The sequence below is a fragment of the Siphateles boraxobius genome, unplaced genomic scaffold, assembly GCF_051911475.1.
Source record: "Siphateles boraxobius isolate OS27281-9 unplaced genomic scaffold, OSU_SipBor_1 41, whole genome shotgun sequence".
Lineage (NCBI taxonomy): Eukaryota > Metazoa > Chordata > Actinopteri > Cypriniformes > Leuciscidae > Siphateles > Siphateles boraxobius.
The window spans coordinates 1,990,001-2,016,161 of record NW_027509042.1 but is presented as its reverse complement, the minus strand read 5'-3'; the positions used below and the strand labels follow the sequence as shown (position 1 = coordinate 2,016,161).

Here is a 26,161-nt window from a genome sequence, read left to right as displayed (position 1 = left end):
GCCCAGAACATAGAAATAAGTAATATAAATATTAGTCCCACACTGGTAATACCTTCTATACCACCATGGCTTTTCCCTAAACCATATGTAGATTTAACATTGAAAGAAAAGATGCAAATAAAGGAAATATACATAACAAAGAATATAGTGGTGAAACAGCATCTAAATCAGGAATATTTCAATAGTATCCAGATATTTACGGATGGATCTAAGAACCCAGACAATGGACATACAGCAGCAGCAGTTTACATTCCTCATTTTAAATATAGTATTGAAAAGAGAATTACAGATTATGTTTCGGTATATACAACAGAAATGATTGGGATTTTAATGGCACTTCAATGGGTGGAAGAAGTTCGACCAATGGATGTAGTGATTTGTTCAGACTCCTATTCAGTTTTAATGAGTATAAATAGTGGAAAGTCAGCCTCTAGGCAGGATATTTTGTATGAAGTGTTACAAAACTTGTACAGAATATACAGAATAGGAGTAAGTATTTCATTTCTTTGGGTTCCAGCACATGTGGGAGTAGAGGGTAATGAGGAGGTGGATCAGCTGGCAAAGAGATCTTTAAAACGTAATGTAATAGACATTAATGTATCTCTGAGTAAAACTGAAGTTAAAGTATTAATAAAATCTGCTCTAAATAAGATCTGGCAAGAGAAATGGGATAAGGAGACAAAAGGTAGACATTTGTATAAAATTCAAAACAAAGTTGGGGTTGAGAGAAAGAAATACGGAAGCAGAAAGGAAGATTCTATTATATCTAGGCTTCGAATAGGGCATTCAGGACTTAATTACTCATTATTTATTATTGGGAAAAGAGAATCGGGGAATTGTGATAAATGTGGATTGTCAGAAACAGTTGAACATGTGTTGATTCAGTGTTCAGGATACAATAGAGAAAGAAGCAATTTAATAGAAACATTAGAATACTTAGGCATTAATACGTTGACATTAGATAGCATATTTCAAAACGCACAAAAAGAGAAAAGGGTGTATAGTGCTTTAATAAGATATCTAAGGGAAACAGGATTGGTTGACAGGATATAGTTAAATAGATTTTTTTTTTTTTTTTTTTTTTTTTTTTTTTTTTTTTTTTTTTTTGGATAAGTTGCTTAACGCTATTGACGCTTCACACTCCTGTCCAGTTGGTGGCGGTAAATGCACCTTTTTAGCTGGTTTGCCAACCGCCATAAAACTCTTAAAGAAGAAGAAGAAGAAGAAGACTCACACGCAGTTCCGCACAGGATCATCCCCGCAAGGTTGCGGCAGTTTTGTAGCTGAACATTCATTGTGATTTTTTGCACAAACAGGACGACGCAGGAAAATCGCCGGATATTTTCCAGGTTCACATGGTAACGGTAAGGATTTGATCCGACAAAACTCTTCTCAGGAATGTGAAATTCTGGTGCTCCCAACTGCATCCATTGTTATAAAATGTAAGCTAGTTTGCTAGCTGACCTATTAGTCGAATAATCAATTAATCTTTTTTTATTGTTAAAGGCCGTGAAGCTAGTTTTGGTTCTAAGAATACAATGTTCGAATCGTTTCAACAACGCGATGATCAAAAAAACAGACTCAAACGAACGAATTTCAGAGCAGCGGAGCATCAACTGTGTGGAGTTACGGAGCAACATGGCGTCCTTTCGAAAACCACACCTGGCAAAGTGTGCGCGGTCTTCCCTGCAGCTTTTATGTGTGCACAATCTGCATCATTTTCTTGTGAACACGCGGTTTATATCGTTTGCAGTAATATTTTCTCATTCTTTTACGCGGTTTGACTTTGACTGACGTCGCTGCACGGTCACAAAATGGCGGAAGGGTTGTTGTGGCGCCGACGAGGCTCGCGCGGTCCTTTTTCTGTGGCTCTCCTTTTTTGAGTAATAAGAAGTCCTGTAAATAAGACAATGGAGGCTGATAGTCAGTGTAACAATTAAAATATTGAATTACAAGAAATTTTACAGTTGCATTTTATTGTTTTGACTCTTTGAACAACGTGAGACCAGTAGGAACTGGTTTGTTTCTGGCTGTAACTTACACGTTAACAAATTTAAGTTTTAATATTAACGTATTAAATATTGTAATAGTGTCCAAGTCCTGAATCATCAAGTGTCAATCATAATTAACAAGAAAATACTTTTTAATATTCAGCCTGTTTTGAGTATAAAGAACGCCTGTTCATTAAATTGTGAAAAACACTAGAACACATTAAAATGTTATATGTAAATTTTCGGATTTTATTATTTCAATTGACCTTAAAGTAAAACAAACCCATAAAATTACACGGTTTTTCACTCTCCATTGTTGGATTTTTCAGACTTTGATATTCTTGAGAAAAGAAAAAAAAACTTTTAAGGTGGAACGGCCAACATTTGTCTGGTAAGGTGTTGCACACCTTTGGAAAAGAGTATAATGATTGTTTTGCAACTTACCAAAGTGTCTCTGAGAATTCTGAAGGGGACCACAAAGACAACAGCATCCGTGAGGCTCTTAACTTCCATCTGCTATGTTGAGAACATGCACAATAACGAGTGGGCCAAGAAAGTGCTTGATGATTCCTTTCGGATGATTTCCTTCATCATCATTTTCTTCAAACATCGCCTTCTATGTTGTGGATACCGACATAAGAATTTTTTTTTAAACTTTGAACAACCTGCAAGTGATTTGGGGAGCATTTTATGTTTATCCCCATGATCTTTTGTCTATTTGGTTGGCACAATTCAAGATTTGTGGTTACCTTCAACGCCAAGGTCCCATATTTTCCGTCGCGTGTTCCGTGGAAACATGTTCCTGGTCAGTTCATCCAACAGGTTTTCCTTTCGTCTTCACCCACAATCTTTCATCAAATACTTAAGAAAGATTTCATTTAAAAATCGGCGAGTGCAATCTCAGCTGCGTGTTTGCATGAGAATGTTACGGACATGAAGTGAGCTGGAAAACTCTAGGCCTCCTGCGATCAAGGGCTCACTAAGACAACTTTTTCAACACTTTATTAAGTAAATAGTCGTGTTTTTGTCACTTAATCCGGCAGCAAAACACACAGCGTATGATTTACACTGTACTTAAAAATTCTACCTGTTGTGAAGGATCTCAAGTTTGTCTTTAAAGTCAACATACAGATTAGAGAAAGTAGATTGGTTGAATGATTATTCATTCAGACCTGAATGTGCATTAAAGTAAATCTGGTCAAGTTTGATTTCATGTTGACTTTCTAAGACTTGCAGTGTTTTGTTACTTTGCCCAGACATTTTACCTCTGGAATCTCTCTTTTCTTACATGTCGATGCATCGTCAATTTCAAGACCTTGGGGGAAATATAGCTAATCAAATAGTCTTGAATCTAAAATCAACTGCAAGCGTTCCTTGAAAACGGGCCTTTGAACCTAAAGCTCGTAGAGGCATGTCGCACAGAAGAAGTCGGAGTGGTACGCCACCCTCGTACACCACCAACAGCAATGACCCTCGTGACCTGGAGCGAAGGATTTTTGTTGGAAATTTGCCCACGGCGCACATGGCGAAGAAGGACATGGAGGATCTGTTCAGGCCATATGGGAAAATACAGGGTTAGTAGCGTATAAATTCAACGACTTATTTTGACGTTTCGGAAAAATAGTATTTTATAGTGTTCGCTGCAGTTTTAATTTGTTTTATCCACCGTTCTTTAGACTTTAGTTGCGATTTTCAGAAAGCAAGGGAAGCTTAGGCCAAAAATCCACCAACAAACGCCTTTTTTTTGCGTAAAACGAAATGATTGTTCCCTTTTTCAGCTTTGTCCCTGTTTCGTGGGTACGGATTTGTGCAGTTTGAGCGAGTGGAGGATGCCGAGGCTGCTAAAGCCGGACATAACGCTCGAATTTATAGAGGTTATAAACTAGGTAAGGTCTGATTTAGTATTTAAACATTGACGTAATTTGAGCAGTTTTTACATCAAACTTTTTAAATTTTAACTTTCAGAGAAATAAAACTTAGGGCCAGTTAATTGTATGATTCTAATTTTACTGTAATAACTGCAATGTGGTGAATCTAATAAAGCCAAGCTTTAACTTCAAATGTCCTTATGTTAATTGCATATTAGGGCCTAGTTTTTTTTCTTCTACTCTGAGTTTTTGTTTGTGACGTTTAGATATTAATGTATAAATAAAAGCTATAAATCCAATTGGCACTTTTCACAAATAATTACATATTGACTTTTTGAAATTAATTAAAGTCCCAATGTTTTCCCATTTCACTGGTTCTTTTTGTCTGTAATTACAATCTTGTTAAAATCATACAACGGTACTGTAATTTTGATGACAGTGGTTTTTTATTTATTTTAAGTTCACTGGCCCATTACACTATTTGTGCAAAGTTCCAGTTATTGTTGGTGGTTTAGTCGAGAGAGGTATTTCATAAGTGTTTACAGCTGGGGAATCTCAAATACTGACGTACACATGGCGCACAGGTTTACTAGATCCTTTACTGCTTTTTCCCCACATTGTAGTATTTACTTTCAACTGCTATTGAAACTTTGGAAATGCTTATAATTTAAACGCAACAATGTTAAATGTTCATCCTCTCAGTAAAAAAAGAAAAACTCGTTTGGCTCTGAAATACTTCCGTCTTTTGTCATGTTGAACGTTTGGATTGGTTTATTTTCAGATGTAAATATGGCAGCGGAGAGACGACAGAATAAACCCAGGTCAAGCCCTCCACGCAGGTAAAGTATCGTTGGGATTTTTGCTAATGAAGACGACATCTATCGAGAATTTTGGTAAACGTTTTTCCCTCCACAAAGGAAATCATCCAAAGCGCTAGAGTACATCAATATCGTTGTCGGGTGCGCAAAATCGGTTCAATCAATATTTCTCGTGGCTCTTCGATTTTTAGTTTGTTCCATTTTTTTTCTTTCCCTTTTCCTCACTTTTAGTTGTATCAGAATTAACTGAAATAAAGTTGAAAGGGTAATTTGAGTGCGTTTCCCTTGGTGTGTCTGTGTCTAAACGGTGTGTTACTTATTCTGTACACTTACTATGCACTGTTTTCAAAATCGTCAACTGGCAACCGCTGCTTCCTTCTTAAAACACTCAAAATCCTAATTATTTCATGTGTTCAGATGGGATGGAGGAAACAATTAAAACTAATAATTTAAGCAATTTCAGTCGTTCATTCAATTGGATATAATTTATATTTGGAGGTTGTTGTTTGGGTTTCCAGTCCATTCTTCATCACCTCCTCGATTATAAAAGAAAAAATAACTTTATTGCACTGACGTGGAACAGAGTTGCGGTTCATCGCATTGGTTTATGCTAACGTTTTAAATAAAAATAAAAAAACATGCTCCCAGCATTAATTTAAGTACAAAAATGATTTTGATTTGACAAAATAAAAAAAGCATTATTATCACCATGTGAATCCTGCTTCTCTTTTTTACATAAATTTGACTTGGAAACTCAATGGAACTAAAGGATACTAATGGTAACCTCAAAAAGATAATGTTTGCCATTACATTCGTTTTTGGAGAGAGCTAAATACAGAGTTTGCAACAGCATTTTTTTTAAAAAGCGAAATGAAGTGAATTTTGTGAAAGATAGGATTAATAAATGGCACCACCTTCTAATTTCTATGCTCTCCTGCAACTGTGTCTGGCTGTCGCTAAACTCTGAAAGCGTATAAATGAATGAGATTTTCTGGTAGAAATTATTTTTTACCGTTTATAAAAATAAAAAGTGTTCCATGTTTACCATTTGACTAACATTTTGTAACTATTTTTAAGTACTTTATAGTAAAATTAGTCTGAGTTGTCTAATAGAGCTGTTTTGGGGCTAAAGTGTTTAGTTGGCATATGTTGACTAGGTGTATTTTGTCTGTTCAGGCCATCCAGCGCTTACGGGGACAGTCGGGAGCCCCGTCCTCGTTCTCGGTCCCCGGTGCATGGGCGAGATTCTCGCGACCACCGTGACAGTCGAGAGATGAGGGGGGAAAGTCGTGAGTCACGTCCCGGGCCACCTCGTGATCATGAAGCTCGAGCCCCTCCAGCCGAAGACAGATACAGGGCGTCAGAGACCAGGGAGAAAGATCCTTCCTACAGGTGCACACACAATGCATTTGGTTTATTTTGTAGTTTTGCATTTCAATCACTTTTGCTTTCAGGATCACCTCATCTAACTATTACTGTGTTTCCACAGAGAGGAAGGTTACGATCGTTATTACCGTGGAGATTACGAGTATTATCGGAAGAAAGACGAGCCGTACCCAGAGCGCTTCAGAGAACCCTGGAATGGCAGGAGAGAGTCAGAGGGTTGGTTTGACATTTAAAACTGTTTTGAAATAAAGCTAATATTTTGCTTGAAAAAAATTCATCCCGTTTTGAAGGTCAAGTTTTGTTTTTTTTGCGTTGTGACAATTTAATAAAATTCAACATGTATCCATTTAAATAAATGTCATGAAAGGCAGTACAACAAATACTGCCATTGTTTTTGCTTTAAGGTAACGAGAATTTTGTGAATTGTATTATGAAAATATCACAATGGAAAGATCTTTAGCATACTTTAAATATATAAAATTCAATACAGGCACATTCTTGGTTGTTTTGAGTTTTCCTAAGTAGTGTTTTGTTTGTGGTAGAGGTAATGCTCTAACAGTCACCGTTAGCAGCATTGGTAATTCAGTTGGCTTAGTTTATGGTGGAAGAGTTGAATTTATAGGTTCACAGTTTTGCTCACAGAATTGCTAAGCATTAAGTTCTGAATTTACAGATGAGCGTGTGCGTCCAGAAGAGCGCCGTAGGAACGAACTTTACCGTCAATATTATGAAGAGCTGCAGAGGCGCTATGATGCTGAGAGACCAGTGGATTGTTCCGTCATAGTCGTCAACAAGCTGCAAAAGTGAGTCCAGCGACTAAATTTCTTAAAGCATCTTTAACAAGAAATTACTTCCTAGAGACAGTGACATTATCTGCTCCGTGCTTGTGTGCAGGGAATATGCTGAGACGGTGGGCAGGAAGGTTCGGGATCTGGGTATGGTTGTGGATCTCATCTTCCTGAATACTGAAGTATCCTTGACCCAAGCTCTGGAGGATGTAAGTCGGGCTCGTACACCCTTTGCCATTATAATCACCCAGCAGCACCAAGTACATCGTTCCTGTACGGTCAACATCCTCTTTGGGACCCCGCAAGGTATGTATCCTTCCACAAAGAGTTTGATATTTGATGCCAATTTACTTGCATATCATCATTAAGCTGAAAAATCCAATGTGACGTGTATAGTCTTGAACCAAAACCACTAGCAAAACACTCTTAATATACAATGGTATGTTCGTACTGCGCTCCATTCTGACTACAATCCATTTAAGCTATAATGAACGTTTTACCACAAGATCCCTTTCTCTTGCAGAACACAGGAACATGCCCATGCAGGATGCCATGGTGCTGGTGGCCCACAACTTTGAATCCTTTAAAGTTGAACACCGCAATAAAGAAAGGGACGAGATTGCGAGGAAGGCGGCCAAGATGGCCGATGATGTGCTGATGAGAGAACACGAGAGAGAGGGCCATCCCGTCTCCCTTCTGACCCCCATCACACTGCTGTCGGAGGGCAGGTAGGTCAACAAACTACCGTTCAAAAGTTTGTGGCGTGTAAGATTTAGGGTTGGGTACCGAAACGCGGTGCCAATCGGGAACCTGTTCCGACGTAAACGGTAGTAACCAGACCGAATAAGAACGAAGATTTCGGTGCCTGACTCTATTACTTGCATGCGCTTCATGACGCACACACGCACGGTCTCTCGCTCTTGCTCTCTCCCTCTCCGCCGTGCGCGCTATACAGTTTAGAGCACAGTCTCTTCTGTCTCGCATGCGTGCTCTGTGCTGATTTTCTGAAGCCCATATAGAATCATGCCAATGCATTGGCTGATGGTGTGGGCGGCGCCTCGACGCTCTTACGTCGTCATATTATATTGGCGCGCCCGCCATCTGCTCCTCAGATTTCTCTGCCTAAAAGGGAAGCTTGTCGGCAGCGCGAGGACGCAGCGTCTCGTTCCCTATTCAGAGAACATTGGTTACAGTAACCAGAGACGTTCTCCTTCATAGGTTCACTTAACGCTGCATAGCTAAGACGCAGTGGGAACGAAATACCAAACTCGCTAAGCGCTGCCGTAGTACAACGACCAGATAACTTACATGACTGGTTCAAGCAGACAAAACATGGGAATCTGGAGCCATGTCGAGATTAGATTACCCTGGTAGTAATCTCTATTAATCTCCAGTATTATTACATTGTTTGATACAATATCTTTTTATTTGATATGTAAATGTGATTTTATTATTTTATATTGTTTTATTTATTATTATCATATGTAACTTGTATTTATATTGTTTAAAGATTTAAGTTAATATTGTGTCCAGTTTGGCCCTGTAAATAGAAGGGTATTATTTTTTTGACAGTGTGTGCGGTTTCATTTTCTTAAGTACCGGTTCAAGAACCGTTTAAAAAATACCGAGTGATAAAACCCAACCCTAGCAAGATTTGTAATGTTTTTGAAAGAAGTCTCTTCTGCTCACCAAGGCTGCATTTATTTGACCAAAATAAAGTCATATTTTGAAATATTACCATTTAAAATAAATGTTTTTCAATTGTGTATTTTAAAATATAATTTATTCCTGTAATCAAAGCTGAATTGTCAGCATCATTACAGTGTTCAGTGTCACATGATCCTTCAGAAATCATTCTAATATGCTGATTTGCTGCAAACATGGAATGGTGCAGGTATGACCTCAGAACCTAGAAGACTAATCTGCTTTATACACACTTGGTTTTATTATAGGATTTTTCTATTTGAGTAAAATAAAGGCTATGGTAATCATAACATGATGATACTTTGGCGTTTTGTTCTACAACGTTAACTGCACACATTCACCCCGAACTGCCTTATCTAGTTACTTATTAAAAATGTATGTTTTCAAAAATTAACAATTGTTATTTTTTCTCTGGGTATGTGTACATTACGTTGAAGAATAAAACGTCAAAGTTATGTTTACCACAGGCTTTATTTTACACGCAAATTGAAAAACCTCCATAGGAAAACCTTGAAGGAACCAGTGGTGAATTAGACTTCCGGGTTCTGATGTCATACCTCCACTACTATATTACGGCTTCTCTTGTGAGAATTATTACAAGTAGTTTGAATTTTCCGTAACAAATTGATTAGTTTATGGAATAAAAATGAAACCAATAGAGACTGAACTGACATGGATGAATGAATGACATCGTTAAACGGTTCACTGTTTTATTTGTTCTATTAAAATTAGTTTCTTTGTTTACCTGAAAAATAGCTAGAAGGAATAAAAGTTTGCTTAAAGGTCACATGCCATTTGTTTTAATTTAAGTTCATTAAAATAATGTATATTATTTCATTTTCATTTGTTATCGAAATTTGCATGGAGAACCTTGAAATTGTATTAAATTTTCATCTCAGGTTTATGACTCCAGATGAGATGGCCAGGCTAATTGACTATCTGAGAGACAAACGTGATCGTCTTGTCAGAAGCGGTGCTGATGCAGGTAACTTCATTAGTTCTCAACTCAATCTTGTATCTTGCTGTGTTCACGCCATGTCATAGTTACCGTAAATTAATCTCTGTATTTCGGAATCGTTACGGTAATTACGACATGGCGTGAATGCACCTTTACACTTTATCAATCAAGCCTTACCTTTCACTGTTTTTGGCCACTTTTTGACTGGTACTGCACTATAATATACACATAAATAATATTGCTACTGCATTATAATATACACATTAAATAATATCGGCCGATATATCGATATCAGACTTTTTTTTAACTCTCTAATATCGGCATCAGCCCCCAAAAATCCATATCAATCGGGGTCTACACTTCACCAATCAAGCCTTATCTTTCACTGTTTTTGGTCTCTCAAGGTTCACACCCTCCTGCGTCCCTCGAACCCTCTCAGAAGACACAGGCTTTATCGGCGCCAGCTCAACCCACGTACTCCAGCCTGACCCTCCATTCCACCCATATGACCCCTGCATCGGCCCCGGCCCCCACCGCCGCCAGCCAACAGCAAGAGCTCCAGGCTAAAATCCTCAGCATCTTCAACAGCGGCAGCGGCGCATCTTCAGTGTCCAACCAGGCTCCCCAAACACAGGGTTACGCCTCCAGCCTCGGCCCTCAGAGCGTCGGCCTCCAGTCTTCTCACGGAGCCGCCGGCATACCCAAAATAGCTGCTGTCCAGCCTCAGAGCATGATGAACCCTCGGCCGACTCTAAGGCCCCCTGGTGCTCGTATGCCGGGGCCGTCGGGCCCTCCGAGACCGGGTGTCACCGCAGGCACTGGGATCAACTTCGACAACCCCAGCGTGCAGAAGGCCTTGGATACGCTCATCCAGAGCGGCCCCATTAACCACTTGGTGAATATGGGATCTGGGGGTCAAGGGCAGCGGCCGTCGCAGGGAATGGGCCAGAGCATGGATCCATCGCCCATGTCACATTATTCCCGCCATTACTGAAATTATTAAATTTGATAAGAATAGAGAAGTCGGCGTTGCTCTGAATCATCTTAAATTATTTCTTTTTTTGATCCCTGTGTCATTTGTGATAAAAACACAAACGCATTGTGTGAAGTTTTACGGTTTTATTTTTATTTTTACTCTAATGTGTTAGATGAAACCTTTACAGAGCATGATTGTGTAATGCATCAATAGATGGGAAAAAAATTTCTGTTGTTTTATATGGAATTTGTGCATTGTATATACCAGCCAACTTCTGAATTAATAAATTCATTTTTAGATACAAAAATTGACTCTCTATAATATGTTCCACAGCTTTTTATTGTTTCTAAACTAAAGGCTGAAAGACACAACCTTTGCCCCAATTTGCAGTCTGGATGCACCAACGTTAATTGCTGAAAAATTAGAGTTTGTAGATTTCGGCAGTCAGAATTCAAAGAAAATTGCTGTGATTTTTTTGTTGTTAAAATTTTAAACTGATTGTTAAATTGTTTTTGTCATATGCTCCTACACTTAATATTCTTATCAGTAGTTTCATGAACATTTAACATTCATGGAATCTTTGTAATGGAAAAAGGTTTTTCAGTTTATTAAAATGTTCTCCACACTAAGAAAACATTGGTTCTTATTAAGAACTGTTCTCTCACAGGTCCTTTGCTGCGACCCCCATTCATTTCAACACAATTGAGTGAAAAAGAACATTAAATCAAAGTTGAACACACGCATATAACGAGTTCATATATCATACTACGTTTAAAATATTTGTCGTGGAATAATGCAGTCTTATTCTACAGTAGTCAACATTTGAAGTGGATCAAAACCTTTCAAAGTTAAACATGAATTTTGAACAATATCTGTTCTTGTATTCGGACAACTTTGATGAACTTTTTTGATCTACTTCAGATGGATTCAAACTGTATTTTGAACACAGATATTGTCCTTATCAACAAGGACTGACATTTTCCAAGTTCTTTGTCTATTTCTGCAGCATCATGTTAGGAAACACAGCTCATAGTGAAATATCAGAGGTCCAAAATCCTGTTCCACGTCATTAAACATCACATAAGATCAGATTGTTTGGCATTGTGCACCATTTTCACTTTCAGTGTGGAAAAAGTATTTGTTACTGGAAATCTGGTTTACATTAAATGCCAAATTCATTGTTGTTTGAAGCTAAACATTTGCTACTTTAATTCAATAAAACACTATTACTGGAATATGACTAAAGTATAAAAAAGTATTTAGTTCATTAAAGATCATCCCAACACTTACCGTCTCTTCTCAACAAACGCTGCTTTGGTGAACACTTTTGTGTGACTGATTGATTTTGTGCCGGAAAACTGTTAATCAGAACATGAGAGGAAACTGGATTTAAGATCGATTTGTTTGGATATATTTTCAGCACTTCACAGTAAAACACTCTCAGGAAAATGTCTTTAAATCACACCCAGTTCAGATCTGCGAGTCTGTATACTAATGACCTCATGATATGAATCAGGTGTGTAACATAAATGACTGTGTTAGGAACCTCAGGACCAGAACTGAGAAAACAGACCGTAGGGAATAAAGACTCCATCAAATAATCCGTAATAAAATGGTATTCGTTTATTGCATTTTGTGCTGACAAATCTATAAAATGGAATGGGAGTTTTGCAGAAGCCATAGAGATAAAGCATTTGAAATGTAAGATAAAACTACATTATTTTCTTTATGTACCATGAAACACAATAGAGAATACTCATTATTTATCTTTTTTAAAATATTCAACTTACACTGACACAGAAAATAAACACCTCAACACTAACTAGTTCTGCTATATTTACAGGACCCTTCTCCACCCTTGCCTGTGGTCCCAGATCTGCTGTGTGTACGTCACTGTACACACACACTCACACACACACCGCTGAAAAACACACAGGAACACACTACATGGCAATATGACCGTAAAACCCTGAAACAGACAAAAAATTCTACTTGTGAAAGATCTGAAAATCATTTCTTCTTTTCCACTACATTCCCTTTTAAATGTTCATACAAAATGTTTTCATTTCAAATGAATAAAAAACAAGCCTGAGGGATTCAGATAAAACTAATGTTCTGGTCTAGAATTAATTGTAATATCATTTGCGAAATCACTGAACAGCCCAAAGCGAGTGACTCTCGCATGTTCTGTTCAAAGAAGCAAAGCCAAGACAACGCATGATTTTGTTGATTCATTTCACTTATAGCTGTCTCAGCTTGTTTGCATCAGCAATATCTAACTTGCAGCCATGCTGTAATAAAGCAGAAAGTCATAAATATTAATAAATATAAATATATAAGAAATGGTCCAATCAAATTATTAGGGGAGTCACTATATATTTTTTTAATATTGTAGCAAATAGTCATTTTAGTGTAGTTTAATTTGAGTACAAATCTTGAGATAATCATGATTAAAAAAAAAAATGAACATTAGCATTGCACTTTTAGAAGATTCGTTAACAGATAGCTGCCAATTTGTGCATTTAAGGCAAGAGTCGAAACTGGAGCAAATAATAATGATTTTACAGCTTGACATAATAGACCCTCGAGTTTCTTTTAAATTCATTTATAATGACAGTTTGCACATATCCAGGATAACATAAATAACTTTGGTAATCAGTTCTTTAAATAAATAACTGCAGTAAAAGCAAAATGGTCTTTGTCTTGGCTAAAATACTTATCATAAAAATAGACCCCATTAACCAATCAATATTCATTCACACTAGTGGATCCAAAGAAATCATTGTGCACAACAAGAACACCAAACATCTGGTAAAAATAAAACACATTTACAATCAAAACAACTGAAATAAACCGGCGTGAACATAATACTGTATATCACAAAACATTTAAATATTTATATATATTTATATTAGTTTGTTCAGGATAATGTGCATGCGTTGAACAGGACAACGGACCCGGGTCCTGACTCTATTTCAACTGTTTTAGATGGTTTAGATTCAGATTTCAACATTTGGACCCTATCAGAGCTCGTGGACGGGTCGTTCACGAGCTGTTTCGTTTTCACCAAAGTTACTGGAATGTCAAGCAAAACCTCAGAGGTAAACACCATGGGACTAAACTCTTGAAAATAAAGGTTTCGATACGAACCAAAAAGGGTTTTACAGTCTGGTGCCATTTTAAAGGGATAGTTCAACCAAATATTTGAATTTTTATTATCATTTACTCGCCCTCAAGTTGTTCCCAACCTGTATGAGTTTCTTCTGTTGAACACAAAAGAAGATATTTTGAAGAATGTTGGTAATCAAACAGTTGATGGTCCCCATTGACTTTCAGAGTAGCAAAAAAAAAAAAAAAAATACCATGGAAGTCAATGGGGACCATCAACAGTTTGATTACCAACATTCTTCAAAATGTCTTCTTTTGTGTTCAACAGAAGAAACTCATACAGGGTTTGGAGGGGGCGTAAATTATGAAAAATTTTTCATTTTTGGGTGAACGATCCCTTTGAGCTCTTGTTGTTCTTAAGAAAATGAACCCAGAATCCAAAATAATGATCTAAAGAACCTACGATACCAACTTTTTCATATAGCAAGATCTTTGCTGAAACTAAAGAACCATCGAACAACCTTTATTTTCAACAATGTAGGATTAAAACAATAAAGCGAGATTCACATATTGTTTTAGTTTTTTTGGGAGAACATCCAGTGGCGCGGGTCAAACTTCAGAACTGTTATTCAGAGCCCTTTTTGTTTCCGAGATGTGTCGAACGCCTCGATATTCCTTGGCAAAGGAATACAGAACACTTGATTTCATTTTTGCTACACACAAGCCAGGCATTTATCGTGAGATGGTGAATAAAGGAAAAAAGATAGACTGTGAATGTGGTGTGTCCAATGTCAGTTTGAATAGAGCCAAGCCCGGCAGTGGAAGCGCTTCTTTAGAGTCTTTAATCGATATTTATACGGTGATCACATCGATACAGTGCTCGTAGGTTTGAAACAGTGAAGGGGTGAAAAGTGGGAGGGAAATGTCACCACATCAACTCAGTGATTCGTATTAGAAATATATCTTCATTTGTCTTTTCTTTTTTACATCTACGTATAGTCTTTTTGTAATTTTCAATAAATTACAAGAAATGCTAGAAATTCATGCCAAATAAACAGCAAACACGCACTTTTTTATTACATTTTTTACAGCATAATAAAATCTGAATGTTCAGGTAGTATGTGCAGCGATAACTGCGATACACACTCTCGCCGCTAGAGGCATCAGCGCTGAAATGGATCTGGCATGCTCGTGATTCTGGCAACTCAATCATCACTGGACGTAAATAACGTTAACTTTGTATAAAGTGCATTTCTATCTCAGCCACCGTAGAACAGATGTGACGCACACTCTAGCATACGAAGCGCGCGGATGAACTATGCCTACATGTTTCAGGACTATTCAACGAGAAGCAGACTCATGGGCGAACTACCAACTAAAAATACGCTATACCATTTCCCGTCAACGTAAATATTGCACGTTACCGTTAAAAACAAAAAAAGTTCGTAGAGTATTTTTTTCCGGTGTGTACTAAAAGCGTCCTAACAAACACAACAGGGAACGACGACCCTGTAGCTATAAGGGCTCCATAGCGATTTACAAAGCCAAAAACGTCGCTATTCTAAGTGTACGCGTTGCCTGGATATCGTGGCATCAATTTTAAAAAAGCCGCCATGACATTTTTACAGGAATTGCTCTTTTCACATTACGAAAATCAAACTAACTTGCCCGACACACACCATGCAAACAGGAGTAAAATGAAGCATACCGTAAAGTGTTCGTCAAAAACATCTTCGCGCAAACTAATTGTAGAAACGTCATCAGAGGCTCAGTCTACGCAGGCAGTATTTCGTTAAAATGTGGCGTTTCGATACACATCTTGCGTTTTGTTAAAATTTAATGAACGTTGTTGTCACTTGAAATTACCACTGTTCAACGAAATGAGGAAATATAAAAGAAACAAAACATGATAAAGCTGATTATATAAGGCTGTAGTCGTTTATGCAAACTCAGCGTAAACCCCTCCCCTCGTAAATATACCTTTAAATATTTATTCTTTCGCTCTATGTACACGAACAATCCATATCTATTCATACACTAGCAGCAGCATTCATAACTTATGAGAGGTTTCCCCATGTCTAAACATAAAATAATCTGTCATAGCCTATCTTTGTAAACTACTGTATACACTTTCTAACCAGTGAGTTAATTATATATATATATATATAATTATGCAGTTGTTGGTATTATTGTAAAAAAACAACCACTTTAAAATAGCCTATATCTCTACAAAAATAAATAATGCAATGAATACATGATTTCCTAATTTCACATTATCCTCTTAAAAATAAAAAATTAATCTAAACTCTATTTTTCTCTGGTCAAAATAAAGACCGAGGATAATCTCACTGTTTTGTGATTTGGCTAATGCATTACAGTTGCACTGCATAGAGTTCAGATTTATGGATATTATTTGATCCATCATGCTTTACTAGGGTCATAACAGCTCAATCTAATGCTGCATTCACGTCACATCGGAATTACTGTAATTACCAAAGCGACAACTCAGAGTCTATTCTGAAATGTGTATGGACACAGAAATTATTCATTACTATGGCAACGCCCACAAGGCCAAAATGGATCCATATGTGGCTTTGTTGATAATGACAGCAATCTACTTCTTCAAAATCATAAAATTTCACTTCCTGCAACAGCACAGTAACACAAAATGACATCTCACATGGAGCTTAAATCGTTAAAGCCACTGCCATTGTGGATGTTTTTATATAAAGTCGTCATATAATATGATTTGTTAAAGAAATGAGCAGTTTTAAAGTCTGGAACTCAGTAACTAATAAAGTGAATGCAGCACTAGTGTTTAAAGTGGCAATGTCATAAATATTTGTTTCTATTGACAATTTCCCATTTTCATTCATATGGCACAGGGGAAATAAAAGTTTGGCAATACAATCAGATACGATAATACTCTATATATAGCTCTGTGACATTTCTGTGCGCCTCACCAAGTTCGGTATAGATCTATGATATAGCTAATTTATACAGATTTGTAAATGCAACAAACAGGTTTTTTCATAGCAAAAAAGGGGGGGGGGGAAGAAATGGGCAACTTTCATTTGCTCAAGGATGCAATTCACACACACATACACCCACACACACACACTTAATGAATCCACAGACTCATTAAATCATTTGTTACACAGTGGCTGTCAGTGCAGGTTGAGTGCTTGTTGGGAAGGGGAGGTTCGGTACCGTAGTACACGTCAAGCCGCCATAGTGAAGCCTGTAGCCGCACAAAACACCCTGACCCTGTAAAGGCCAACTCACACCACACCGTCAGACTCCTGGTCGGGTTATGTCGGATCAGTGTTTGCGTTTGTCGGAGATTGTTTCCGCCGATTGAACATGCTGAATTGGATTTAGATTATCTGAGAAGTGACGTGGTTTAATCTGTCGGCGTCTGATGGTGCTGTGTGAGTTGGCCTTAAACAACAGCATTTTTTCACCGGAATCTTCGGTTATATCACAATAAAAATACTACACCAATATTTTATAATGTCTTATACGCTATGTACACTACTTGTAGAGGCTGAGTACTTTTTTTTCTTTATCCGTATTTTTTTTTTTAGCTCATTCTTTTGCTAATTACAGTATTGGTTACACCGATAGACTCTTGCTCGCTGCTTTGCTGTCAAGCAGAGTCACACACCCTGCCAGCCTGGTTTTTGGCACATATTGTGACTGTATTTGGCAGGGGAATAGCTAGGAGGAGGTCGATGAGACAAAACAAATACAGAAACACAGGTCTTTGTGCAGAGGAACCCGCATAAAGTCAACGTGAAATGCCGTTAGCTAACCATTTTACTTCCGTAATACGGCACACTTCCAAAGCGAACCTCGGGAAGATATCTAAAAAATGTGCGAGAGATTTGATTGAGGGTTGACAAATAAGATGGATAGTTGACTTTAAACTTCACATTTCACAGTTCACATTAGTTTTTTGTATAAACGTATTATTAATCTTTTCATATTTAACAAAGCTGCAGACCAAAAGGATCGAGTTCAAACCATGAAAATCTTTTCCCAAGGTTATCAGGAGATCTTTCTTTACCAGAGCAGAAATATTTCACAGCATCTCTGGTGTAGTTCTGAACGTCGAATCCTTCGTTGCATGTTCTATCCTGCATCCTCTTCTTTAAAACAAACAAATAAATAAAAACAAATCAAGCCCAACCCACCCGCTGCTTCTGATTGGGTGAGAGCAGTGATTGACAGATGATGCAGGAAAGCTACAGCAGAGGGGGCATTGAACAAATACCCACTGACATCAACAGTGCACTTCATTGAACAGTGAAGTGTGAACGAGAGTAGCGCCAAGAGCGATGTTTGGCCAGTGAGAGCTTGGCAGACCTGCAGAATGAATGAAGCTGGTTGACTGAAGGGAATTCTGGGGTATTGCTTGGGTCACACTGGGGAAGGGGGGGGGGGCTTGGGGAGGTCGGGGTTTGGGGGGCAAATGGGGTCGGGTGACTTCGACATGTTTCTTAAGAGTAGATGGTGATGACCTCGCGACCTCCACCGCGCACAAGGAGGACCCGGTTTAGACCTTCGGTTAAAACATCCATAAATTCCATGTCTGATTGATGGAGAGTCAAGGAAAGGAGCTGTAAAAGATACACACACTACTTTTGCTGCATGTAAATATGGTGCGCAGTATGCAAATTATATGTATTCCTGGAATACACTATTGTTCAAAAGTTTGGGGGTGGAAAGATTTTTTAATGCTTTGAAAGAAGTCTCTTCTGCTCAGCAAGGCTACATTTATTTGTACATTTCTTGTATCATATGTTACAAGAACAGCCTTTTTCCACCTTAGAAATATTGCTAAGCTACGTAAGCAATTCTGTTTCTGATGCAGAAAAGTTAGTTCATGCATTCATGACCTCGAGACTAGATTACTGTAATGCTTTATTAGCTGGTTGTCCTGCATCCTCAATAAACAAGCTACAGTTAGTGCAAAATGCAGCCGCTAGAGTTCTTACTAGATCAAGAAAATATGATCATATAACACCAATTTTATCATCTCTACACTGGTTACCTATCAAGTTCTGTATCAATTACAAAGTACTACTACTGACCTATAAAGCCCTAAATGGTTTAGCTCCTGTGTATTTAATGGACCTTCTATCGCGTTCTTTAAGATCACTAAATTCGAGGCTTCTGGTCATTCCTAGGATATCTAAGTCCACTAAAGGAGGGAGGGCGTTCTCACATTTAGCTCCTAAACTCTGGAATAGCCTTCCTGATATTGTTCGAGGTTCAGACTCGCTGTCCCAGTTTAAAACTAGATTAAAGACGCATCTCTTTAGCCAAGCATTCACATAATGCTTACCTTTTATACCACGGTTGAATCAGATCGAATGCATTAATTTTACGAACAGCAGCTATGCTAATTATTTCCCATTTGCTTTTCTGCTGTTATCTCGGGACGCTAGTCCCGAGGTAAATAGCGTTCGTCAGCTCCAGTTTGTATCCAGCCTCTCACGGAGACTTCAGAGTTCCCAACACCTGCGATGAGATGACTAAACGCCTGTGAAGAGACGACTCAATGCCGGCGATCTGTTATGCCCTAAATTAATACATGATTAACTAACTGTATTTTTTTCTATGTACTTTTCTGAATTGCACTTTCTGTAAAGCTGCTTTGAAACAATATGTATTGTGAAAAGCGCTATACAAATAAATTTGAATTGAATTGAATTTATTTGATAAAAAAATACAGTAAAACAGTAATATTGTGAAATATTACGATTCAAAATAATTATCTATTTTAATATGTATTTTTTTCCTGTGATCAAAGCTGAATTTCTAGCATCATTACTCCAGTCTTCAGTGTCACATGATCCTTCAGAAATCATTATAATATGCTGATCTGCTTCTCAAGAAACATTTATGATTATTAACAATGTTGAAAACAGTTGAGCTGCTTCATATTTCTGAGTAAATGAATCTTTAGGATTATTTGATGGATAGAAAGTTCAAAAGAACAGCATTTATTTGAAATGGAAATTGTAAATTACAAATGTATTTACTGTCACTTTTGACAGTAAATAATTAAAAAAAACTGACCCCAAACTTTTGAAAGGTAGTGCATCTGCATTGTATCCAATAATCCATATGCGCTCAATGAGACCTTTTAAAAACAAAAGCTCCTTTTTGACTTTAGAATTGTTTTTACACTAAAATGGAATAGAAATGAATAATAATGATCATAGCATTTATCAAGATACAGTTCTCGTCGCCGCTTCTGTTTTTTGGTGGTCCGGGCATGTTGAGCAGGACTAGTTTGGCCTCCTGGGATTTCTTAATGATGACTTCATTGAGTCTGAGAGCAGTGTGCATGCGTCTCACGTTGGACTGGTTTCTGAAAACAAAAGCATTGATGATAAGCTCACAAACATTCATCAACACCAGTGAGTGTTAACATGTGTATCGTGCATCTATACTCACAGATTTTCCCACTCTCTGTGGCATGACAAAGAAAGACAGAAAGACGAGTGTAAAAGTGTGCAGCGCAAAACTGAGTCCATGTTTAAGCCTTGCGGCACTCACGGTTTCATGTTGAAGAGGTCTTTGATGGCCTCTGGTGTGGTGGCTCCTAGAGGTTTGACCTTCTCTCCATCACACTTGGCTTCAGTCCATGTCATCTGAATGGTCGTGCCGGGGGTCTCGGCATCTGCGCTGGGGGACTGAGGGGTGGCCGGGGTAGGCGGGTTGGTGCTCTTGTCATGAATGAGCTGTTCCTGTTGGGACGGGGACACAGGGACAGACTGAGAGGGCAGGACCGGCACATTCACACATAACGGAGAATGCCAGGGCAAAAGAAAAGGAAAAGATACAACTGTTAATGCTCAGAGATGAAATTTTTTTAAATAAATATACTTTTTAAATTATAAATCAAAACATATTCAATGAAAATAAAATAATTAAAATAAATATTACAATGACAATGAAAATGACTATGCTTTATAATTAATGATAATAATAAATAATTATTAAATAAAATAAAATAATAAATAGCAACAAATAAAATTAAATAAGTACAACAAAATTAAATTATTATGATTACCAATAACAATGGAAATGACTATGATTTATAATTAATGATAATAATAACTAATCATTATTATTAAATTATTCAAAATAGTAAAACATGTAATTAAATAATCAGATAATTTAAAAAAGTTATTTATTTACTGATTACTTCCATTTTAATTGTTTTGGTTTGGTTTTTAGAATGAAATTAAAAGACAAGTTAAAAATAAAATTCAGATTTTATAAAATTGTATTAAAAATAATTTTTTTTCTTTTAAAAACAATGAATTACACCATATTAAATAATTAATATGGCTTTTCTAATAAATAAACATTTACAATACATAAAATAACTTTTGAGAGAGAGAGAGAGAGAGAGAGAGATATGAGAGATGGATTCTGCCGGGTCCATTACTCTGAACAGCAGAAATATAAGACAAATCAATCAAGTTCAGATCACAGCATGTTCGACACACGAGATGTGGCTGCTATTGCCATGTAAGATGAAACCTGTAAAGTCATTCATTAGCTGAGATATCTGAAGATTGAAATGAAATGAGCATTGACTCCTCACGCTGTACCTCCTCCTCTGGTTTCTCCTCTTTGCTGCTGGCCGCCGGTTCCTCAGTCACACTGAGTTGGGTCGTGACCGCGGCTGGGTTCTTACGACGGATCGACCCACGAGAGCTGTCAGTGATGCTCTGGATCTGAAAGATGGAGAATATTCCTGAGACGAGGCCCCGCCCACCAGCAGTGATGTCACAAATAACCAGGTTCAACATGCAGCCTTCATTAAACATATTAACAACGGGATTCGTATACTGCAAAGTAGGCTTGGGCGGTATCCAAATTTTGATACCGTCAAACATCCTCCCTATTTTACCGGAGTATACGGTATTACCGTGACTAATTAAAAATGATGACATAAGGCTCAGACAGCGTCACCAAACTGTTGGCTTGTGCCTACACCGTTCAGAAACTGAATACCAGATTGGGCAAAAAATAAATAAAAATCAAGGCCAACCCGTGCACGTTGTGTCTGATCCCGGCTGACGGCATTAAATGTAATATGAGCCGGAGCCCTATTTAGACTCGACTATTTTTAATACGTGGGCCGTTATAATATGGTGGCGCCAAATAATTTTTTAACCCAGGTGCTGAGGGGGTGGTAGATATAAATACTATTTATAAATGAGCAAAAATGGGACACTTAATAATATTTAATTATTTTAATTATGACAATTGTATTCATTTTATTAATTAATTTAAATTAAATTAACAAGCAACAAGCAAGAAGTGCATTTGTAAATCCGGTGACACGCGTCCATTGATTTTTATTAATACAACTTTTCTGTCAGTGCTGCAAAGATTAAGTTGACGATCGCCATCTCCTAGTGTACGCGCATATATAGAGAGAAATGCACATCATGGATTACATAATCAGAAGGTATAGGCTAGCCTTTTTCTTTTCGTTTTGAATTGTTTTGTTTAAAGAAATTGACGATTGATATCTCTGTAGTGAACGCGCGTATAGAGAGAAATGCACATCCTGGATTAATCAGAGAGTATGCTGCCTATATTTCTTTTCCTTTTGAATTGTTTCGTTTAAAGAAATCGACGAATCGCCATCTCCATAGTGAACGATAGAGAGAAATGCACATCATGGATTAAATAATCAGCGAGTGGCCTATTTCTTTTCATTTTGAATTGTTTCGTTTAAAGAAATTTCAAGCTTTATTTAGATATAGGCCTATCTGTCATGTCTGTGAGACATACACTGAGTTTCGGTTAATTTATGATGAGATTTTAATGCAAGTGACCGCGGCGCGCCAGCGCACGATCATGTCATGATTATGTTGTCTGCTATATTTGATTCTTATTTATTAAATCTAGGCAATTGGTTGATAAAAAATTATTAAAATTAAGATACAATTTATACAAAACGAAATTCACTTTAAAGAAAGGCCTTTTACAAAATGAAACTTAATTAAGTGGTCAATGACTGACTCCCGATGCATCCCATCTTACTCGTGCTGTTCAGTTTTCATTATCAACGTAAAAAAAATTACATTATAATATTTTAACAAATATAAACTAATGCGCTTATTTAATGAACTCGGGGCAAAATGCATCCTCGCAGCACTGAGTGCATGGTTGTTTCGGAGATGTGACATTAGGTTAGAGGTGTTTCCATCTCTCGCAGTCACCTTTTTTATTGCAACATTTACAAATTGCCTCGTCAGTATTTACCGCCTCTCCCTTCTCTCTCTCTCTTTCTCCTCCACACTGTCACTTGATGACAACTACATAAGCATTTTTAGGCATTGAATAAATTATATTTATATATTATATATAAGTGCCGGTAATGACGGTATTGAAACTGATACCGTTGCTATTTTAAGACCCCGCGGTATACGATATTACCGAAATACCGCCCAACCCTACTGCAAAGTAACATTATTATGTAAATGAGATGTTCCCCTAATCTGCATAAAGTACAGAGAAATACTTAAGTTAAAGTATTTTTACTGTTTAGAATTAAAAGTATCCAGCAAAAAAACTAATTCAAAACATTTACATATTTAAAAGTAATTTTCTTAGTTTCTAAAATTAACAGGATGACATTAAAAGACTCATGTCATTAAATTAACTTTGATGGACAAACTTTGTAAATCAGCATGTTTAATCATAATGTCCTCGTTGTTCTGACTATAAAAGGCTGTAAAGCACCACATGTGAAGAATGTTGCTGTGATGAATCGAGGATTGATGATCAATGATTATATTTATGGACAATTACATTTTACAGTGAAATGGATTTCATTGGCTGCCGCTCAAACTGTAGAGCATTGCAATTCATTATAAATAATAAGAATTAATAAAATATTTAATTAAAAATGAAAATATAAATTAATTAAAAATAAAAACAATCAAAAAATAAAAGTTACTAAAAAAAGATCAAATATGTTGTGTACCTGTATGTCATGTGGCCATTAACCGTCATCAGAGAACCGTAAACATGAGAATGTGTTTTGTTAAATTATTAAAATATTAGCTTAAAAATCTCAGGAATACTTCAAGTAAATAATTTAGGTCAAAGATTGACAAGGAAATGTTTAGGAATCCTTGGTCTAAATGAAATTGTACATATAATAAAGTATGGTTTGCTGTTACAAGTGATGTGGAGTGAAAGTGTTGGCCGTCTACCTCACGTTCCCGCTCAGTCTTGGTGAGGTTGATCTGCTTCAGGATCTGAGATCGCTGCTCCATCACCAGGGTTTTCTCATACGTGTACGCTGAGATATCACTGTCATGCTGAGGAGAGACATGCGATAACAGCGTTCAATAGAGTTACTCATAAAACTGTACAGAAGGAAAACATATTCTACAGTTCATAAAGGAATAGCTGACCCAGAGATAAACACTTTTTCATCTTCTGCTCCAACTACTCCAAAACAATGTAAAAGAAAATTGTGACTTTTTATTTCGGAATTCGTACTTTTTTTTCCGCAGTTCTTACTTTTTTCTCGCAATTGCGAGTTTATATCTCGCAATTCTGATATTTTTCTTGCAATTGTGAGTTTATATCTCGCAATGCTTACTTTTTTCTCACAATTACGAATTTATCATTTTTCTTTACTTTTTTCCCACAATTGCGAGTTTATATCTCGCAATTATTACTTTTTTTCTCTCAATTGTGAGTTTATATCTCGCAATTCTTACTTTTTTTCTCACAATTACGAATTTATATCTCGCTATTCTTACTTTTTTCCCACAATTGCAAGTTTATATCTCGCAATTCTTACTTTTTTCTCCCAATTGTGAGTTTATATCTTGCAATTCTGACTTTTTTCTTGCAATTGTGAGTTTATATCTTGCTATTCTTACTTTTTACTCACAATTGATAAGTTTATATCTCGCAATTCTTACTTTTTTCACACAATTGCGAGTTTATATCTTGCAATTCTTACTTTTTTATTGCAATTGCGAGTTTATATCTTGCAATTCTTACTTTTTTCTCACAATTGCGAGTTTATATCTTGCAGTTCTTACTTTTTTTCAATTGCGAGTTTATATCTTGCAATTCTTACTTTTTTCTTGCAATTGCGAGTTTATATCTTGCTATTCTTACTTTTTTCTCACAATTGCGAGTTTGTATAACAATTCTTACTTTTTTCTCACAATTGCGAGTTTATATCTCGCAATTCTTACTTTTTCCCACAATTGCAAGTTATATCTCACAATTGTGAGTTTATATCTCGCAATTCTGGCTTTTTTTCTTGCAATTGCGAGTTTATATCTCGCTATTCTTACTTTTTTCTCACAATTGTGAGTTTATATCTTGCAATTCTGACTTTTTTTCTCGCAATTCTCACTTTATACAAGCAACTTTGAGAAAAAGTCAGATTACCTTTTTTCATTTCATTTTTTCATTCTGAATTCAGAAAGTCAGAAATAAAAAGGTGTAATTACCTTTTTTCATTTTTATTTAGTGGCGGAAACAAGCATCCATACACATCTTCTTATCGATAAAAAAATGATTTGCCAAATTAGTTATGCTCATTTTTAGAATTTAAGCACGTGGTCTCTATCTAGTGTTATTATGCGATATCACAGAATACTATTTATTACCATCTCCACCACTTCCACTGCGGCGTCGATGCGCAGGTGATACAGGAAGGTTGTCAGATCTTTCTTCATCTGGATGCTGTTGTCGTCCATCTGGGCCACAGTGAAGATGCGCATCTTGCACTTCCTCCACACCTACAGAACATCATCCACAGATGTCAACAAACAATCGCTGTATGATATGATCATGATTCTGATGAAAAGCAGAGGCTGTACCTTGTGCTGGCGGAGGAGGAAGGGTAGCAGCATTAGCATCCCTCCATCATGAACGATCCACCAGACGTCAATATGACCTTCTGTGAAACGTTCTCCGTTGGATGGGAAGGCTGAGATGTTCTTGGGCACCAGCAGGGCTTTACTGGCAGCGGTGGTTTCTCTTACCAGCTCTGTAATCAAGACACTTTTATATTTATTATTGACACTTAAGCATATATTATTTTTTACTGATTTGAGTCTTTTGTTTTGAGGTGTTTCATTCATTTGAAGCTGTTTTTGCTCTGATTTCAGACTTATTCATTTGTTATGCATAATCTGAGCGCTCGTTTATATGTCTGCAAAGTTCCAAATACAAACAGAAAATTAAGCACTTATTATTACAAAAATATTTAATATTATGTAGTAAAATATAGTTAATGAAAAATGTATGAAATTGCATTTAATTCAATGGATATGCAGACTAATTTTCCATCATATGACACATAAAAAAAAAAAAGAGTGCAATAAACCCTACAATAAGGCCAAGAGATATTGTTAAGAAAGTTTGTTACAAAAAGTATTTTTTTTAATACAATTTTGACAATACGATTATAATAATTTTTCATCGACTTACCTTTGAAAGAATAACTATTCTAATTGTTAGAATAACTAAATATATGTACTATTA

At 36.8% G+C, this 26,161-nt stretch overlaps 2 protein-coding genes across 16 annotated transcripts in view; one reads left to right on the top strand and one right to left on the bottom strand.

Moving 5' to 3' along the window:
* The first annotated feature begins 1,151 nt into the window (after positions 1-1,151).
* On the top strand, positions 1,152-10,796 carry ncoa5 (nuclear receptor coactivator 5). Of its 4 annotated transcripts, XM_077197700.1 has the most exons (11): positions 1,207-1,364; positions 3,305-3,565; positions 3,770-3,877; positions 4,641-4,698; positions 5,854-6,069; positions 6,167-6,279; positions 6,737-6,866; positions 6,958-7,157; positions 7,375-7,579; positions 9,455-9,540; positions 9,918-10,796. In XM_077197700.1, exons 2-11 carry the CDS (start codon positions 3,403-3,405, stop codon positions 10,505-10,507), a joined length of 1,869 nt encoding a protein of 622 aa, XP_077053815.1. In that variant the 5' UTR covers positions 1,207-1,364; positions 3,305-3,402; the 3' UTR covers positions 10,508-10,796. The 4 variants fall into 4 exon arrangements, with proteins under 4 accessions (XP_077053816.1, XP_077053818.1, XP_077053815.1 ...); XM_077197701.1 differs by lacking the exon at positions 3,770-3,877 and having other exon boundaries at positions 1,152-1,364; XM_077197702.1 differs by lacking the exon at positions 3,305-3,565.
* Positions 10,797-17,585: 6,789 nt separating this feature from the next.
* slc12a5a (solute carrier family 12 member 5a) overlaps positions 17,586-26,161 on the bottom strand; it is a 184,454-nt gene continuing 175,878 nt past the window's right edge. For 3 of the 12 annotated variants that reach the window (XM_077197685.1, XM_077197689.1, XM_077197692.1), the window contains exons 19-26: positions 25,495-25,664; positions 25,282-25,413; positions 23,857-23,964; positions 21,232-21,357; positions 20,168-20,385; positions 20,066-20,080; positions 19,846-19,979; positions 17,974-18,191 (exon numbers count right to left, since the gene is read on the bottom strand). In XM_077197685.1, the coding sequence (XP_077053800.1) occupies positions 18,100-18,191; positions 19,846-19,979; positions 20,066-20,080; positions 20,168-20,385; positions 21,232-21,357; positions 23,857-23,964; positions 25,282-25,413; positions 25,495-25,664 (995 nt within the window). In that variant the 3' untranslated portion in view covers positions 17,974-18,099. Of the gene's footprint in view, positions 18,192-19,845; positions 19,980-20,065; positions 20,081-20,163; positions 20,386-21,231; positions 21,358-23,856; positions 23,965-25,281; positions 25,414-25,494; positions 25,665-26,161 lie in introns of all 12 variants that reach the window. The other 9 variants (XM_077197687.1, XM_077197690.1, XR_013192932.1 and 6 more) reach the window with 5 other exon arrangements.